We start from the raw sequence: 19,107 nt of genomic DNA, 5'->3' as shown, positions 1-19,107 counted from the left end.
TTTTTGTTTATTGTATTTTTAATGACTGGTTTTTATGGTTATTGTCCTAAAAAAAATATTGGGTGGATTTCAGTCGCCAGAAATCAGAAAGCAAGCCGAAGGTATTCACCCATTAGGTGGATGCAGTGTTGCCAATTTGAATTTTAGAAAATTACGTTTTTTTCGTAATCTATTTACATCATAAAGGATTGTTTTATTATTTTTTGGAACTCCCGAAAACCCGATAACGTACTGAAAAGTTATTCCGCATTTTGCAAACACCCGGTATAGGCCTGTTCAGCACACAACTCATTTCATGGTTTTGTATCCTGTTTTTAAAGTAGTTCTAAAAAAGTAACATTTTTAAGGTATTTTGCCTTGTTTTTAATGTAGAAAATATGCTATACGGACTCATATAGATAATAATTTTGAAAGAAAATTCAATTTAGAGTTTGGAGAGAAAACAAACACCTGTCAATGTGAAAAACCAACAGAAAAAATATAAAATGATAATGTAGGGAATTTCTGGATTACTCAAATGAAAAACCTGTAAAATCGATAGTTGAAAATTGTAATATTTTTGATTTTTCATAAACACCCTGTATATTAAGACTCTGTTCACAAATTTTTAAGACCTATTAAAATAATCTCACGGCGACTTTTTTTTATGAACAATTGTATTGCTAAAAAATGTCAAGAAAATTGGAATTTCAAAACTAAATTACGGTTTAAAAGTGTAGGAAGAAGTCAACGAGAATATATAAAAAGATGCGTGCTTTCTAAAATAGAACACCCTGTATAATTAAAATAATTTTACTAAGAACCATACAACTTTGGTCTCTGGTTTTTTCAATAATACTGACATATCCAGGAAAGCGCGGTAAGTGACTCACCCTGTATAACGAATTTGTTTTCAAAAAATAATTTTCGAACTTAATAATTTTTGGTAACTTTTCATTTTACCATCAAACCATAATAAATTAAGTAAAAATAAAAAATAAAAAAGAGAAAATCTAGTGGTCCGTTAATGTGTAAATTCATTTAGTTTTTTCTTAAGAAACGCACTAAATTTCTAATATTTTGATAAACTTTAGGGAGATTATTGCTTATTTCGCTGTGCAAGCTGTTTGACAAGAGTATGACATTTCTATAATATCTTCCACATAAATTTGACATTTACTTTTAGGAAATAGCAAGTTCTACCAACAGAAAAAGTTATAACACCACATTTCTGGTTACAAAAAGTTTCTTTAAATAGCTACCGCGTGATCAGAAATCACCGAGTCTGTTGGCAGTACTTTTTAAATAAAAATGTGAATTTTTCTTGCGTTTATGTTGGTATTGTGGCAAATTTAAAAATGCCAACAGTCTGTCAGTTTTGACAGCTGCCAACCAGAAATTATGATTTTACCAACTTGAACTAAAAATCCACGATTGCCAACAGACTCAGTCATGTCATATTTACACTTTCGTTTTCCGTTTCTTAATTTTTTTAAGTTTTGGCGATTTTTCAAAGTCCCGTTTGCGCCCTTTATCCACGAAAACTGATTTGTACCCACTTACTAAATCAACCCTTGGAGTGAGACTTGAGTTGTTATTGGAAGTTTCCAAAACTTTACGAAGATATAAAATAACGGAATTCCAGTAAATTTAAACATCGCCATGTCATTTAAAAAACTTTGTTCGCACCGTCCTTCGATGGGACCACCGACCTTCGAACTCTAACTCTATTCAACCCCCCGAGGAAGTTCGAAAGTAGCTCAGCAGGATGCCGGAGTTTAGCTTTGATCCGAAACTTACCGTTTTATATCCCGCCGGATTAATCCAACTTCCTGACGCAACTTTCAGGTCAGCAATTTGTAAACAAAGTCGAAGCGTCGCCATGGAATAACTATCACCCTTGTAACCCCAATAAAGAGATAAATCCAGTGTGTCAGCTCATTTCACAACTTCTTGCATAACCTCGGAAATAGATTTCAGCCTTGCGTTAGTCCAACTAGCAATTTTGTTTTGTTTTCAGAGGAATACTACGACTACCCCGAGAACAACCAGAACCAGACGAACCTCCCGTCGTCCATCACCGTCGAGATCGTCCCTCCCGTCAAACAAGAGACCGTCATCATCTCCACGGAGGCGGCGCGCAGCATGCTCAGCGAGGCCGCCGAGGAGGAGCAGCTCGAGAAGTCCATGGAGCCCAACGCCGGCGTGCACTTCCTCACCGACGACGAGTGCAACCTCATGGTGGCCAAGCTCGAGAACGGCGAGAACTACGAGAAGAAGAAGAACGAGCTTTTGGAGTACCTCACCCGGCACGACGGCAGTGTAGTTTGTAAACTCTGTGGTGAAGTTCTCGCCTCTAGAACGCACTGGTACAGACACAAGTACAAGTTACACGTGAACAATCTCGTGAACCCCGCGCCCCTGTTCAAGTGCACGCACTGCAACGTCTTCTTCAAGAGCCGCAAGGGCTACATGGGGCACATATCGGCTCGCCACTCCGAGAACATGGAGCAGCACGAGGAGCTCAACATCAGCATCAAGGAGGAGGTTAGTACCGCTGGAGGCGAAAGCGGCGAGCAGCCGCTCGCCGCTTTCGCCTCCCAATACCACGTGCTTTGCTAGGTGGTGGAGACGACGGAGCCGCCGAAGAAGAAGAAGGAGGGCAAGTCGGCGGACTGGGAGGAGCAGCGGGTGAAGGAGGAGAAGCTGGTGGCGGACATCATCGACAGGGTGCGGAAGGAGTGCGAGGCGCAGGGGGCGGCGGTGAGTCGCCGGGGATACAGTCGGAGGTCGACGGTGATGAACTCTTGCAATTAGGTCTTTGTGCCGCGAATCATGTTGCAACACCAAATTTTGTAGTTTTGGCACGGTTTTTCCTGAGGTTATTGTTGGCGTCGGCAGCAATAATCCGCAAAGAGTGATTTCTGAATCTGTATCTGTCCACTTATGATAATGGGTTTGTATATAGTACCTTGAAGCTCAACTGAGACGTGATTTTGAGATGCCAAATTGTGTTACAGTGCAACTTTGTTATTCGCACTTTTTTTAGAAATCCTTTGCTCAAGCATTGTGTCATGGGTTTAGAGGGGGAGTGGCAACTTGGAAACGAATAGTAGTTTTGAAAGTGCGTCGAGACGGCCAATTAAACGACAGCGTTTGAGCGCCATATTTGAACTTTTATATTTACGACTTAGCAAAAATGCAATTTTGTGTCTTGTTGTTTGGACATTTCTCTACAAAAAACTGAAAATGTACAAAACGTAGAAATAAGTTACTATGGAAGTGCCAAAACGTACCCAGACATTTACTACTGGGACCATTTTTGCTTTTAATCTTTGTATTTTACCCATATTTTATTTTCTCTGTGACGTCTTCAAACAATTCCAAGTTTCGCATAAAATAAAATTTTACAAAACACACTTCTGGATTTGGCACAAACTCAAACTGCTAACTTTTTATAGTCACCAACAAGCGTGGGTGTAATGTGGGTTTTTTAGTTATTTGAATTCGGGCGAGTTAAATGCGTGTATAGTTGGTTGCCTGCATTTGGCGCAACCATAAGGCGAAGACTAAATATATTTTTTTTGACACAGGAAGACATTTGCACAACTTTTGAAGGTAAGCAACGTGATCGTGGGGTGATGTACAAGAGTTTGTGCGAAATCGAAAAGTGCCTTTTGTAAAATTTCACCGAATAAACTGGTGGTGATTCTGGTGACGTCAGATGTGTGCAGAATAACCGTTTTGATATAGGTTATGAAAAAATTCGTACTAATTATAATTAAACATACGTGGTTTTCGACCACAGGAATTTTTTCCTCACTTTGCAATATTCTAGTCTTTTAATTATTGTTTAAATATCTGGTGTCTTTGTTAATCGTTTTCAGATGAATCGCTTAAAACCATAGGTGGCTGGGGCAGTTGACGTTTCGGTAACGCAGTTGTGCACATTTATTTAAGTCGTTTTCGGGTATAAAAGTGTGAAAAACGACTAAAAGCGATTCAAAAATTGGTGTTGTGTACCAAAAACAAAACATTTCCGAGTTTCAAATCGATCGAAACGTGATAATCGAATTGGTGTTTTCGCCTGTTTCACGGATGTCGCCTGGATCCGGGTAATTATAATAATAGGAAAAATTGTCGATAACGCGCTTCCGAAACACAGAAAACCACCACTTTGGCAAGTTTTTCTTACTTTTTTGAGTCGTTTTTGATTATATTCTAAAATACCTGTCGAGATTACGAGTCAATTTTAAATTGTTTAAAACCATAGTCGGCTATGGCAGTATGGCGCCGTTGACATTTCGGGATCGCAGTTTTGCACTCGTTGCATTTATTTAAAGTCGTTTTCGGTTATTAAAGTGTGAAAAATGACTAAAAGTGATTCATAAATTGGTGTTGTGCAGTAAAAACCAAACATTTCCCTATTTTCGAGTTTCAAATCGATGAAAACGTGATAATCGGATTGGGGTCTTCCCCTGAGTCAATTTTTCAAATCGTTTAAAAACATAGTCGGCTGTGGTAATATGGCGCCGTTGACATTTCGCGATCGTGGTTTTGCACTTGTTGCATTTATTTATTGGCGTTTTCGGTTATTAAAGCTCGAAATATTGCTAAAAGTGACAGAAAGACTGGTTTTGTGCGTGATAAATAATACCAAAAACTATTTTCGAGTGAATAAAGTAGGTAACGATGACTGAAATTTCGTATGGTTTCTTGTAGTCCAAGATCCCAGGGCCCCCAGACGTTACTTATTTTCTCACAAATAAAATGTATAGGATAAAGTAGTATTGGTATATATCTTGAGTGTATGCACACCTGCTAGCTTTACAGGTACCAGGTGCTAAAGGTAGGTAAAAACAGTATTGTTTTCTACAAGAAATTATCAAATGGAACTCATCACAATTGAGATTAGGGCGGGTGGGTGGGGCTTAATCTTTGTTTTTTTTTTAATGTATAGAGTTTTCTTTTAACAACAGGATAGTTAAACATGTTTTAAGTTTCTTGTTGGAAAAAGAAGACTTCGTATATTCAGAAAAAATGGACCAAATACAAGCCCCGCCCACCCACCCCTTCTCAATTGTGACGAATGTTTTATTCATCGTGAGCTGAAGGGCGGAATTCAGCTGCAAAATCCTCAATTCTCTACAAGAAATTACCATATGAAATTCATCACAATTGAGATTGGGGCGGGTGGGTAGGGCTTAATCTTTGTTTTTTTAATATATAGAGTTTTCTTTCAACAACAGGATAGTTGAACAAGTTTTCAGTTTCTTGTTGGGAAAAGAAGACTGCGTATATTAAGATAAAATGGACAAAATACAAGCCCCGCCCATCCACCCCTTCTCAATTCTGATAAATGTTTTATTCATCGTGAGCTGAAGGGCGGAATTCAGCTGCAAAATCCTCATTTCTCTACAAGAAGTTATCATATGAAATTCATCACAATTGAGATTGGGGCGGGTGGGTGGGGCTTAATCTTTGTTTTTTTTTTTTAATATATAGAGTTTTCTTTCAATAACAGAATAGTTAAACATGTTTTCAGTTTCTTGTTGGGAAAAGAAGACTGCATACATTAAGAAAAAATGGACAAAATACAAGCCCCGCCCACCCACCCCTTCTCAATTGTGATGAATGTTTTATTCATCGTGAGCCGAAGGGCGGAATTCAGCTGCAAAATCCTCATTTCTCTACAAGAAGTTATCATATGAAATTCATCACAATTGAGATTGGGGCGGGTGGGTGGGGCTTAATCTTTGTTTTTTTTTAATATATAGAGTTTTCTTTCAACAACAGGATAGTTAAACATGTTTTCAGTTTCTTGTTGGGAAAAGAAGACTGCATACATTAAGAAAAAATGGACAAAATACAAGCCCCGCCCACCCACCCCTTCTCGATTGTGATGAATGCTTTATTCATCGTGAGCTGAAGGGCGGAATTCAGCTGCAAAATCCTCAATTCTCTACAAGAAATTACCATATGAAATTCGTCGAGATTGGGGCGGGTGGGTGGGGCTTAACCTTTTTTTTTAATATACAGTGTGTTATTGAAAGGTACGTACAAAATAAAATGGGCAATTGGTCTCGAAGTATGAGCGCTAAAAGTAAAAAAAAAGTTCAGGTAAAACTGTTCTCCTTTTACAGATAAAAATTATTAAAATTTATGTCCAAATTCGTTGTACGCCTCTGATAAAAAGATCATCTTTCGTTTCTATAGCAACATTTAGTCTTGACAAAAGTTTTATTGTTACAGTTGCTAGGATTTACTAAAATAAATTAATTTTACCTAATTATCCTTCAGTAGCGTCTAAAACGGTTGGATAAGGGTTAATTTTCCCCTTATAATTTTGATAACACAAAATAAATTTTTCCGACTTCTTAGACTTCGCGAAAAACTGTCAATTTTGTTGTACGTACCTATCAATAACACCCTGTATAGAGTTTTCTTTCAAGAACAGGATAGTTAAACATGTTTTCAGTTTCTTGTTGGGAAAAGAAGGCTGCGTACATTAAGAAAAAATAGACAAAATACAAGCCCCGCCCACCCACACATTCTCAATTACGATGAATGTTTTATTCATCGTGAGCTGAAGGGCGGAGTTCAGTTGCAAAATCTTCATTTCTCTACAAGAAATTACCATATGAAATTCATCACAATTTAGATTGGGGCGGGTGGGTGGGGCTTAATCTTTGTTTTTTTTTTTAATGTATAGAGTTTTCTTTCAACAACAGGATAGTTAAACATGTTTTCAGTTTCTTTTTGGGAAAAGAAGACTTGGTATGTTAAGAAAAAATGAACAAAATACAAGCCCCGCCCACCCACCCCTTCTCAATTGGGATTAATGTTTTATTCATCGTGAGCTGAAGGGCTGAATTTAGTTGCAAAATTCTCATTTCTCTACAAGAAATTAACATATGAAATTCATCACAATTGGGATTAGGGCGGGTGGGTGGGGCTTAATCTTTGTTTTTTTTAATGTATAGAGTTTTCTTTCAACAACAGGACAGTTAACCATGTTTTCAGTTTCTTTTTGGGAAAAGAAGACTTGGTATATTAAGAAAAAATGGACAAAATACAAGTACCGCCCGCCCACCCCTTCTCAATTGTGACGAGATTATAAGTAAGGTTACATTATTTTTTTGGAACTTTACAAGCAGTATTAATTATTAATTTTTAACAATATTTTCTAAAACAATCGTAAAAATGTAAGAACTTTGAGAAATGTAAGTACTGTTTCTACCTACCTTTAGCACCTGGCACCTGTAAATTGGCCGTCGGCCCAAGCTAGCAAGTATGCATACACTCCAAGTTATACTAATACTACTTTATCATTTTGTGAGAAAATAAGTAACGTCTGGGGGCTCCGGGATCTTGCTCTATTGGGTTGCAGGGGGTGGCCACTCTGATCCAGGTAATGACAATTTTTATTTTTTTACCATTTACCATTATAAAACTGTCATTTTTCATAAACAAATATTAAAGTAATGTGTAGCGATACCGTTTACAAAATACAGTAGAACTTCCACCTGGTGAAAAATACAGTAGGGCTTCAATATCGATTTTAAGAATTTCTCATTTTCAAGAACGTTCTTTATCCTTCATTCTACAAAGTAAATTGGGCCAGAAAATAACCAAAATTTTGTTGTTGAATTTTTGTTAAATTAAAGTGTCGTTCTGTACAAATACATTTTGTCACAGTTTTTTTAATTAAAATCGTGACGAAGTACATTTGCCGAGAACGAATTTTTTCTAGTAAGTTAAACGGCGTTTTTTTAATTGCGTGATCTCGAAACCTCCCACAATGTAAAAATTAATTTTACTGTTTATACGTGGGGTAGAAGTTTAAGCAATAAACGTGGTGAAGGTCACGTTTCGCTCTTTAAACGCAGACACTTTATACATTTATTTTATTTGATCAACTAAGCAAGCTTCAAATGGACGATTTTCCCCCATTTTCAGAAGGATATTGCCAGCAATAAATATGACATTTTTTGTGTTATTGAGCTAACACTTCTTACCAGTATTGATTTTTCTAAAGAGAGAGATACCTGTAAATATCCTTCAAGACTGCGAAATCAACAAGAAACAGCGCTGACCGAAGCCCTATAAGAATCAGTGGTAAAATAAACCTTGTAGTGATTCCGTAAAAAATATTTGCTTCTTTATTTTGTGTTATTCCTTAAACATGCTTACTATATTTTGTTACAAAACCCAGTTTGATTCTTCTTCGTTGAATATCATCCAAACCCTTGCAGAAATAACGTAAAATGAAGCAGCCGTTGGTTTTTTCCGTAGCCACTTCAAATATATTCCGGGCACGGAGGACAAAAATCCTGTCATACTCAGGTTTTTTAATTGAATGTGTATTTAACGGTAATCCAGTAACCCATGTGCTTCCATTTGCATTTTCCTTTCATAAAATAATTACCGCTCAGTTTTGTGGAAAAATTCAAGTTTCACAGAAAATAAAACTCGGGCTGTGGGAGCTTATGTTAATGTAATTTTACGTTCTTTAACTTTTGGTTGTTTTTAAAGATTGAAACGAAAAGTGAGATATCCTATTCAATAAAAATAGTACGACTGTTTTTCTTCCATTAATTATAATTAAAAAGTGGAAAACACAGGTGTGTTTAAGTTGGAATTGTCATTTAACAAGATACAAAATTCGCCCCTGCAATAATTAAGTCGTAGGTGTAGCTTCACGCGTCTGAAAAATTCAGTTCTTCCATTGTAGTTTGAAGAGGAATGTTATGACAGCGTTGTATTGCTTTTGTTTATTCTCCAGAGTAGGTTTCGTCGTTATTACGTTTCTTGTTTTATTTGTATTACAGGCGTGGAGCTCTTTATTTATTAAGTCGTTCGACGGAAGATCTATAGGAATATTGGAAGCGTTCAAGACGAGGGAGTAAGTTGACAACTAGCTAGCTAGCGAAAAGAGTAATACAGCAATGTAGAGACTGATGGGTGTGCATTTAATTCCCATCACTCTACATGAGAAATGAGCCGTATTGAAATGCGAAACGTGGAAAGCTTTCTCACTAAAGCGCTCCTAGCTTGGGGCATTTACACCTGAAATCGTTTAAATAGGGAACGCTTTTTATAAAAGCGTTAAAAAAAGATTAAACGGGAATATGCTTTATGCGGGAGCGTTTTTTAATCGAATCGAATGTTTTCATCGGGAAAATAGTTCAATAAGAGCGCATATCGAATTCCAAGTTTCCATTCGACCTGAAAGTTTTATTTTATTTGACGTTGTGCCAAATGACGTACCTTCTCAGTATTTACTGTTTTATCCTTCGAAAAACCCTTCAAGTATACATAAGATTGTAAAAATAATATTTTTAATATCATGTAGTTGTATAAAAAAACAATAATTCTTCCTCTCGTGTAAAGTTTTCCTGTCTTTAAAGTCTGATTGAAAGTGATGAAATTATATTTTACTCAAGTAGAAGTAGACTTGTTAAGATTTATTTGTGGGCTCTTTTTTGAGCGCCCTCACCACCTGTAATTAAGAAGTGACTCGTAAGATTTTATTCTGTACAATAGTGTAATGTAAAATTCTGTGTTTCGATTCTGATCAATAAAACTTGAAACCTCCTCTCTCGTGTCATTGGGACCAAAAAAAACATACCTCAAAATCGTTTATTTAACATTTTATTAATCTAGGGTATTTACACAACATTCATTCATTTCAGTAATAACAACCTCGTTTGGGGTGGGAGATCGAGAGCGTGTTTTTTGCTCGAAACCCTGGTCAAAGGTAATCGATTTTCTGATCCGGCCCGGACGCTAAAGCCGTCTTCTGTAATTTGATTGGAAAGTAATTGCACCAGAGGGCACTGTTCCGCGCTATTACAATTTATTGAGCCACCTTTAATTAAGCACTTAAGCCCGCGTCACCCGGAGACGAAAATTAAGCACTTCAAAGTCGGGATTTGGTCGTTTTCTAATCGGATTAAACGATGGCCTGTGTGAAGGCGAGCGGCGCTCACGACCTCCCATCGCAAAGTCACTGACGCATACGTCCAAAAATGGCGCAGTCGGTAGGATCCCGGCGGAGGCTAGTGGAAGCGACGAAACCGGCCTTGAAATTCTGAACTGCGTGTGTTGGTCCTTTTTTTTTGAGATTCGGTAAATTAAAACGTGGGCGTCGTCCCCGTTCGCCTACCGACTGGGCGTTTGGTTTGCTGCCGCTTTTACAAAATGAGATCGCACAGTCTCATTAGGTCCATGTAAATCACGGAAGGGAAGGATATAAAACCGGGCGAGCCCCGAAAACCTGTAATTTACATGATTGTACCGGAATCAATCAAGTGTGATGTGCCAACGTCTTTGGTCTGTGGACAGTCAAAATGCCGATTTGCCTAAACCTAATATTCACAGATAAGTAGGTATAAACATCGAGTCTCGAACCCATCACTAACACGCCCCGCCAGTCCGGACGCACTCCTCGAAATAAAAAAAATCGTTTGAGCAAAGTTATTGCATATCACTGACTGCTGCGTCACACCCTCAACTCCTCCATCGTGTTCTGCTTAGAGTTCATGTGCACGTTCTTCTTCGTCAGCGTCCCCGTGTTGATCAGCTGTATGCTGTGCGTGGACAGCAGCGGCTGGTTCTCGGGCACTTGGTTCGACGACAACGTGTTCACGTTGGCCTTGGATATCTTGGGCGGCGGCGGCGGCCGCGGCAGCGTCGCGTTGTTCTGCGGCAGGTCCGCGAACTCGGGCGGCGGCAGCTGGTGGTGCGAGTGGTGGTGACCTACAACGCCAAAACTGACTCACTACATCACATATTAACCACTTAAATGTAGAATTGAATTCAACTAATTGGTGGTCTTCTTCTTGCGTCTCTTTACCTTTACAAAGCCAACTAAAGAAAATAAGCTTTTTGCTGGGGTGTTTTCGTGTCAGTCTCACCCACCTAGAATGGTCGCCGGGTCGCTCTTCACCCCGATGATGCTCGACTCCAAGTCCCCGCAGATGTTGTTGGGCATCTGCCCGTTCTCGTTCCGCTTCTTGGGCTGGCCGCTGTTCTCGTTCATGCGCGTCTTGTCCCTCTGGTAGTACACCCCGGCGAAGATGAGCACGTTGAGGATGAGGAGGGAGCAGCCGATGGCGATGGTCACGCTGAGGGCGGTGGAGTAGGCGGCGAAGCCGTCCTCCACGGGATGCGTCGTGGTGCTGAGACCGCCGAGCTCCTCGACTCTCTCGGTAGAGTCGGGGCCGCCGGCGGTGGCTACGAGGCTGCTGTTGGCGCTGGGGGAGGTGCGGGCCTGCTCGCTGGGGCTCTCGGTGGTGGGAAGCTTGCGGGGGTTGAGAGACGGCAACTTGGGCAGCGGGGGATCGTCGTCGACGAGGGTGTGGTGGGACATGGGGACGTCGTCGCCGCCGGGCTTGTGCAAGTCGGGCACGAGGTTCAACCAGAACGAAAGACGGTGGGCGCGGTAGTGGTTCTTCAGCTTGGGTTTGGTATCTGCAAACGAGGGAATTCCTTATTAAAAAGGGTTCATGTTTTCAACAGATCTAAATTATCATTTCAAAAATTGGCAAGTCAGGTAGGTCAGGTCAGGTCAGGTTAGGTCACATCAAATCAGATCAGGACATGTCAGGACAGGTCAGGTCAGGTCAGGTCAGGTAAGGTCAGGTCAGGTCAGGTCCGGTCAGGTCAGATCAGGTCAGTTACTGAAAGAGGAAAAATTATATCAGGTCCAACAGAGTTGTATTTTTATGTTAAAAAATGGTAATTTTAAACATTTTCAACTCCCCCATATAAACATGGGGTTTGTAATTTTGGGCAAATTTTTTTTAGATATCTTTTTTTGAAAAAGATACAAAAACTGGTCTAAAGTTATTTACTTCTAGTTCTAGTTTCTGTCAAAATTAGAACACAAAGGGTTCACAACTTTTTTTCTAATTTTTTAAAAAATAGTGCATACTGCATACCTCTAAGATTGTATCAAACGTATTAATCTTCCTTGGAAATGAATATATGAATCACTGAGATCTAAAATTAAAGATTCAGACATATATTTAATCGAAAAAGTTGTCCGGCGCAGAGGAAAAATTTTTGTTAAATGGTTGGGTTTTCCACCAGAAAAAAGTTCATGGACATGTTTAATCGATATCATGTGATGATTCTTCATGTTTGTTCTGCTCTGATAATATTTTATATTTAGGTTTTAATCTATTTATTATGTCTGTTTTTTATTTTTATATAAAAAAATTGACAACATTAAAATTTATTTTATTGCGACTTACGATCCGGTTCTCGAAAGGAAGCGTGAGTTCGAATCCCGCATCTGACATTAATTACAATTTTTATTAGTCCTCACCCAGGGGTCCAAAAGTGGAGCGCTGGCTACATTACTGCTTATTAATTTTATTCAATTTATTTAGCTACTGTTTGTCCTCTTCAACATAAGCCTGGATACTCTTAGGCAAGACAGCTCGAAATTGTTCTGGGCACCCTAAAAGATTCGTGGGTTCAAATCCCACACCAGGCATTTTTTTCACGGCGATACCTTAACCACACTTTTTCTCGTTGACATAATAGGTTGGCCGAGCTGTCTTTGGCGTTAGATTTAAGCCCTAGTTCTTACGAAGAGCGTAGCTTCGAATCCTACACCTAACATTTTTTTCTCGGGTATGCTCCAACAAACAAGTTAGACAACCAACAAAACCCTTTCTTCACCAGGCAAATTAACTTTTTTTCGCGCACAGACTTACATTCAAACTTCCCGCACCCGCGTTCAGACAACTCAGTTCACCCCTTCCTGCGCACAGAGACATTCAAACTTCCCACGCAAAACTAACTCTCGCACACGCGCACAAAGTACCCGCGCACAGACATTCAAACTTTCCGCAACTTTTCTTAAATCCTGCGCACACACATTCAAACTTCACGTCGACATCTAGTGGAGAAAGGACGAACTAAGCGTGGACGCAAACCAACAAACAACGAAATCTAGTGGAGAGAGGACGCAACTAAAATTTCTAGCACGTACGCAAACGGCCGCAAGTATCACACTGCGCACGTTTCTGCGCACAATGCATATAAGTTTTCATTTTACTTTTATCAAAAAAAAAAAAAAATATATCAGGGCATTCCCACAAAATTTATTATTATTATTACCAAAGTTCTTTACACATTTAAAAGCAAAATACCACGAACTCGAGAATTTTTCAAATTTTTAAAATCTAAAATACATATTCGTTCACATACTACCGTTCTTGTAGATTCTTTCAAAAATAAAACACAATTAGAGCACAAGATTTTTTCAGATTGTTGTAAAAAGACACGAGGGGTCCTTAAAATTCTTCCAAGCTCTTTCAAAACCCAACACCAAAACCTCCAAAGATCTCTTCAACTTCTTTCAAAAGCAAAAGAGAAAGCGCTTCGAAGATCCTTCGCGTTCTCAGTTTGCTCATATTGTTGTATTTTATAACATTTTGTAGCAATTTGTTCTTCGTTAAGATAAAAGGGAAACAGCTCTTAATTTTTTTTTCAAGGCAGTCTCTGTGTATTAATATAGCAGTATTGACAACTCCCACGGACAGACGGGTGCTGCTCCGTCCGCTAAAAATAAATCAAATAACGAATTACTGGAATGGAGCACTTGTTTGAAGTATTTTTCAGACGGTTGTTAATAAATTTGCTGTATAAGAGAGTTCCGAGACCGCGTGGGTTGTCCAAGGGGTTGCGTCGTCATGGAGAAGGTCGTAACTGTATGAAAGAAATACACGTTTCTTTCCCCCAGACGTCAGAAATAAACCCCATGCAAATTTGGTCGTGAAAGAAATACGAAAAGAAGACGCATTTACACCTGTTCGTGGGCCGCGGCTCCGGAACCCGGAACGAAAATGTTGCAAAACTTTCCAGAAAGAACAATTTAATTAGTCTTTTTTTAATTACAAAATTTAATTGTTGAAATAATAAAATTTCAGCTGGTGGAGGAAGCGGACATTTATTTAAGCCGGAACAAGGTATTTCCAGGGTGTTACGTGTCGTATTAAAAAGTTTAGACTTGATTCTTTTTCTAAAAAAACTTTTAATATCAGAGTGGAGGCACGTCGACGCTACCAACTTGGTTTATTAATTATTTCAAAAATCAGCTTGATTCGCGTGCTGAAAAGAGAGAATTCGAAGTGCGCGAGTGTGTCGGGAGGACATCCAAGTATGCCAATTAAGGGCGTAATTAATTCGAGCGGGTTGAGTAACTCTAAGGGATTAAGTTCGATTCGAAAAGCACTAAAGGCTTCGAAATGAGTAGAATAAATTCGGGGCCGACCTAAGGACAACAGGACATCAATTTGCCTAGAGCCGTTGTCTGCCGAGGCACAAACTTGCCTCTTGCAGCATAAGAAAAGCGTATGACGTTTAAGCCCGAGATAAGAACGAACCCTGAGTTTCCGTCTCCAAAATAGCCTATCTGCTTTCTGTACGACTCGCTCCGCAAGGAAAACAGCTGGCGAAGTTTTGAAAGATAATAGAAAATTGATTTACAGGCCAACAGTGTATCACACACGATGAATAAAAAGAGGACAGTGTTTGTACAAGGTTGGGATGCACAACGTGGCAAGGAAGCTGCATCGCCTCTTATGCATGAGCTTCAAATTGATTTCTTTCTGTACATACACCTCTCAAAAGTTTTCCACGTTCGGTTATAAATTGTTAAACTAACATTCCCTCCCGAGCTGAAATAACGTTGTATCTGCCCTCCGCTTAGTTCGGTTTAACAAAGTAGGAGCATTCAGGAGTGTTTTGATAAAGCCGAACGGGGGCCTGTTTGAAATTCCGCTACAGGGTCGCAGACGTGCGACTGTGTATTTAATTTAAGAGCTGAGGCAATATCGCGGTAAAGATTGGCAAAAATGGGCCGCGACAAAAATTATGTCGCCAAATCCGGCGAGAAAGGGGCAAATATTTAAACTGAAAAAGAAAAGCGCGACGGGAATATTATTTTACACAGAAATGTACGACGAGGTCCCTAATTAAAGAATTGGCGTTAATTAAAACGGGTTGTTAAAATTTTCTGCTCTTTTGTGTAAATTGATTTTTGTTATTTTTGAAAACCGCATTTCCTAATTAAAATTTTTCATTCATGTAACTAATTTTTCTGGTGAAGTTGCATCAACACGGATACCTAGACTGAGCAAAAATTAATAAGAGTTTTTAATTTTATCTGGGAGTTCAGAAATGATCAACTGTTTCGTTTCAATATTCGCCTCTCTTTCACAGAACGTCTCTCCTCTTCAGGACCTACATATCGACCAACTCGCCCCAGCCCCTCATCACCATCATTTCATTAAAGTTCCTTAAAACACCACCCTTTAATTACGTCGGCACTGTTAATTTCTTAATAAGGAGATATTTCTCCAATATCGCGTGATTCCCCCACCAGATACACACTTAGCAACCCTCTCCCGATAATTTCGCGTTGACAGCCCCGAAACCGTAGGGTGAAATATACGTCTGCTTGATGATAATCCCCCTCTTGTGAGCCTGCGGTGCATAGCCCCAAGAGGCGGGATTTTTAACCGCGATCAGCGTCAAACTGTGACGTCGGTAATTTTTATTACGTCGTGAAAAGGTGTGGGTTTTTGCAGACGGCAGGTTGGCGTTTTAAGGAGATCGCATGTCTCCCCCAACGCCGACCATTCGAACTGCTAATTTCCAATTTCCTGCGGAACCACACGAGCAGCCCCGCCTGTCTTCATTGTGCATATAAATCAGTCCCAATCCGTGTGTTTTGTTTAATCTCATCCCCGAGGCTGTGCTCACCTACCAAATAACAGCCGGGTCGATACTCCCGTCGTTGGCTAAAAATCCGATTCCGGGACGTACGACAAATAATTAAAATGCGATTTCAACAAGTTTAATTGGAAGTGTAAAGCTCAAAGGACCAGCTTTTCAAGTTTTGAGTGCGTAATCGTTTTTGTCGGATCGGGAAGGGGCGCCGCGCAAAATTGAAACTTTCGCCTTTTATCACAAGATTAAGTAATCACGATCAGATCTACAAGAGTATTTATTTTCGATTTTGTTGTGGGCGGAGAACAGTGGAAGTTTGGCGGGAGTTCGGCGTCAATTAAGCGCGTTCGGTGGGGAATCTGAATATATACATATAAATATAAGGATTAAAGTGGATTCGGTGCTTCTTGGGACGACGGCTAATGCTCGGTGGACAATGAATAAATTAGTGGGTTATCATCTCTGACATTCCTCATAAATGAAAAATTTGATTCGTTTCATTGCGTCGGAGGTGAGGGTTTTGACGCTAATTTTCATTTGTAAAATTTAATTCCGGACAAAGTGGATGTTATTTTCGACGCTGAGCAAGTTTAGTTGGATGGAGAGGTAATTTCAAATTTATCGTGTTTTTATTAGAAAAAGTTTCAAAGCACTTTTTTCCTACCGCGCACGTTTTTTGGTTTTCTAATAGAGCTATTAAAGCACCCAAATGACGTCATAGCGTTGTTCTGAAATAGATCTGGTGTAATTTAAATCGGTAAGATTGGTAGCCATGACGAGAAATGTCAGGTGAATGTCAGTGGCAAATGTCAAATTAAAACTTCCCGTATTTCGGGAGGCGTAAGGACTTCACTAACTTCTTTACAAGACATTTTAATCAATTTTAACTCGAGTTGATTCGAATTACAGTTGTTGTGAAAATTCGAACTTCAAATATTTCGTGGGTCGTGTCAGACCAACCCATCACCAACCACTACAAAATTCCCCAGATTTAAAAAAACGCAAATTTCAATTAAATTTTGCGAAAAAACATGCGCGGTAAAAAAAATAGTATAAAAAAAACTCGTTTACAAGGCCATTGTGGCACTCATCCTTTATATAACTCGCGGCTTCACCGTTCGTTCTATAAACTTGGATTCGTGCCTTAATATTTGCCTTATGAAACTCGTTCTTTAATATACTATTATCATAGATACAGTATAACCTCGATAATCCGAATGAATTGGCGAAAAAATCAAGTAAGCACTTAAAAATTTTAGCCCCGCCCACCCACCCTCTCTTTTCTTAGATGGTACATCATCTGCCAAAATCAGTCTTATCTTAGCAGGTACTAGCCCGCCCTTTCTTTTAGAGGGTATCACATTTGCCAAAATCAGTTTTATCTTAGCAGCTACTAACCCCACCCACCCACCCTCTCTTTTCTTAGAGATTATGTCATCTGCCAAAGTCAGATTTTTTTTTTTTGGTTTATTGATTAATGAGAAAAATAACAGCTTGTTTTATTAAAAATAATCGACGATTAATGACTACTGGCTGTTATGGTCATTGTTCCGTGTAGTTTTGCCAATTTTACTTTTAAAAAATTACGGTTTTTTCTTAATCTATATTAAAAAAAATTTTTTTTTATTATTTTTTTGGAACTCCCGAAACCCCCGTACATAACCTACTGAAGAGTTAATCCGCCATTTTCCAGACACCCGATATTTTTGGAATCAGCACGTCAAGATCTATAACCCTGAATTTTTGGGAATTTTTAGATGACTTTTTCAAAAATGAAACTTTCCACTAAGCAAATTTCGATCCATTTTCGACGATTTTCAAAATTTAGCTAAACACATTTTCTTGTTGGTTTCGGGCTGGAGAAGTCACTTCCGGCCTCATTTCTTCGATAACTGCAACCGTTTTTCTAGAATCGCTTACTGAAATATGGTAATTTTTAAAAAAATTTAAAAATCCGAATTTCACTCCGAATATTTCGCAAATATTGCTCCGGAATCCTAAACATGTTATATTTTTGGAATCAACATGTGAAGATCTAAAACCCTGAATTTTTTGAGAATTTTTAGATTAGTTTTTCAAAAATGAAATTTTCCACCATGTATAGATATTTTTTTTATGTTTGAATATTTTTGACTTCAAATATTTCCATAAATACGGATCATTTACACAAAAGATCAAGTCAGGATAAAACATTTTTTCGTTTTAGTGTTTTTCACATTTCCTGTGCATAGTATTGTTACGAAATAAACCCATACGCTGCCCTGGTACGACGCCTATGGGTTTTCTAGCATGTATGCGTTTCTTCTAGTGTAGTATGACTCATCGATGACAGCGGCCGGCGCGCGCCAGAGAAAGGCCTGGAAGCGGAAGTCGCGATGGATTCTAGAAAGACCTGGATCACGAAACTTCTAGAAGGAGACTCTAGCTTTAAATAGAGGCCATCGTCGGGAACGATTATTATTCAGTCAATTTGCACCACGAAGTTATTTTGTACATATTCGCTGTAATAGTTAGTCGTGTAAAATCGAGTTAGTTGGAAATAAATTGTTGAGTTTTACCCACGTCGATTTTATTCACCGTTCAACGTTACAATATGTTTTGGACTGCTTTTTTTCTTCCTTCTTCTTCTCGTAGAAAAACAAGGATTTTGCAATTAAGCTCCGCCCCACGACTTACGTCGGATAAAAAAAATCAGCACGATTGAGATAGGGTGGGTGGGCGGAGCAGACATGTTGCCTTTTTTTTTTTAATGTACGTAGTCATCTGTTTTAAGTTTTTGTTGTGAAAATATGACCACGTATATGAAAAAAAAGCAACAAATATGTTTGATTATTTGATTCGTCGTGAACCAAGACAATTTTTCGTAGAAAAACAAGGATTTTGCAATTAAGCTCCGCCCCACGACTTACGACGGGTAAAAAAAATTAGCACGATTGACACAGGGTGGGTGGGCGGGGCAGATATGTTGCCTTTTTTTTCTTCGTATACGTAGTCATCTGTTTTAAGTTAACATGTATGCCCCGCCCACCCACCCTACTTCAATTGTGACGATTTTTTTATGCATCGTGAGCCCAGAGGGAGGAGTATATTTAATGAATGCATTTTTTTATAGTGTTATTTTTTTATGAATCATACTTTCTTTCTGATTGCAATTGTAAAATAAATTATTAAACAAACATGAAATAAATTAATAATTCTTAACGCTCCATTTACTTCCTGGGAGTAAAAAGACGCTGAATCAAATTTTGTAGTGAGTTAATGAAAATTTCTTGTCGAATGGTAGCTATTTCGTTACGTATGCGTTCATGTAAAGTAGGAATTTTAAATTTGCTGTTGAAACAGGCAAAAGGTTGCCCCGCCCACCCGCCCTATCTCAAT

At 38.9% G+C, this 19,107-nt stretch overlaps 2 protein-coding genes across 3 annotated transcripts in view; one reads left to right on the top strand and one right to left on the bottom strand.

Moving 5' to 3' along the window:
* Nucleotides 1–1,747: 1,747 nt before the first annotated feature.
* On the top strand, nucleotides 1,748–4,801 carry LOC135136903 (uncharacterized). The gene is made up of 3 exons (XM_064066367.1): nucleotides 1,748–1,847; nucleotides 2,000–2,526; nucleotides 2,602–4,801. Exons 1-3 carry the CDS (start codon nucleotides 1,748–1,750, stop codon nucleotides 2,794–2,796), a joined length of 822 nt encoding a protein of 273 aa, XP_063922437.1. The 3' UTR covers nucleotides 2,797–4,801.
* A 4,849-nt stretch (nucleotides 4,802–9,650) lies between these two features.
* Nucleotides 9,651–19,107, bottom strand: part of Nlg3 (Neuroligin 3) — a 174,803-nt gene continuing 165,346 nt past the window's right edge. For both annotated transcript variants that reach the window (XM_064066407.1, XM_064066408.1), the window contains exons 8-9: nucleotides 10,903–11,454; nucleotides 9,651–10,740 (exon numbers count right to left, since the gene is read on the bottom strand). In XM_064066407.1, the coding sequence (XP_063922477.1) occupies nucleotides 10,484–10,740; nucleotides 10,903–11,454 (809 nt within the window). In that variant the 3' untranslated portion in view covers nucleotides 9,651–10,483. The remainder of the gene's footprint in view (nucleotides 10,741–10,902; nucleotides 11,455–19,107) is intronic.

This window comes from Zophobas morio, unplaced genomic scaffold (assembly GCF_036711695.1).
Source record: "Zophobas morio isolate AGI-343-1 ecotype UQ-CSIRO unplaced genomic scaffold, CSIRO_AGI_Zmor_V1 ptg000028l, whole genome shotgun sequence".
Classification (NCBI taxonomy): Eukaryota; Metazoa; Arthropoda; class Insecta; order Coleoptera; family Tenebrionidae; genus Zophobas; species Zophobas morio.
This window is presented reverse-complemented; position numbering and strand designations above follow the sequence as displayed.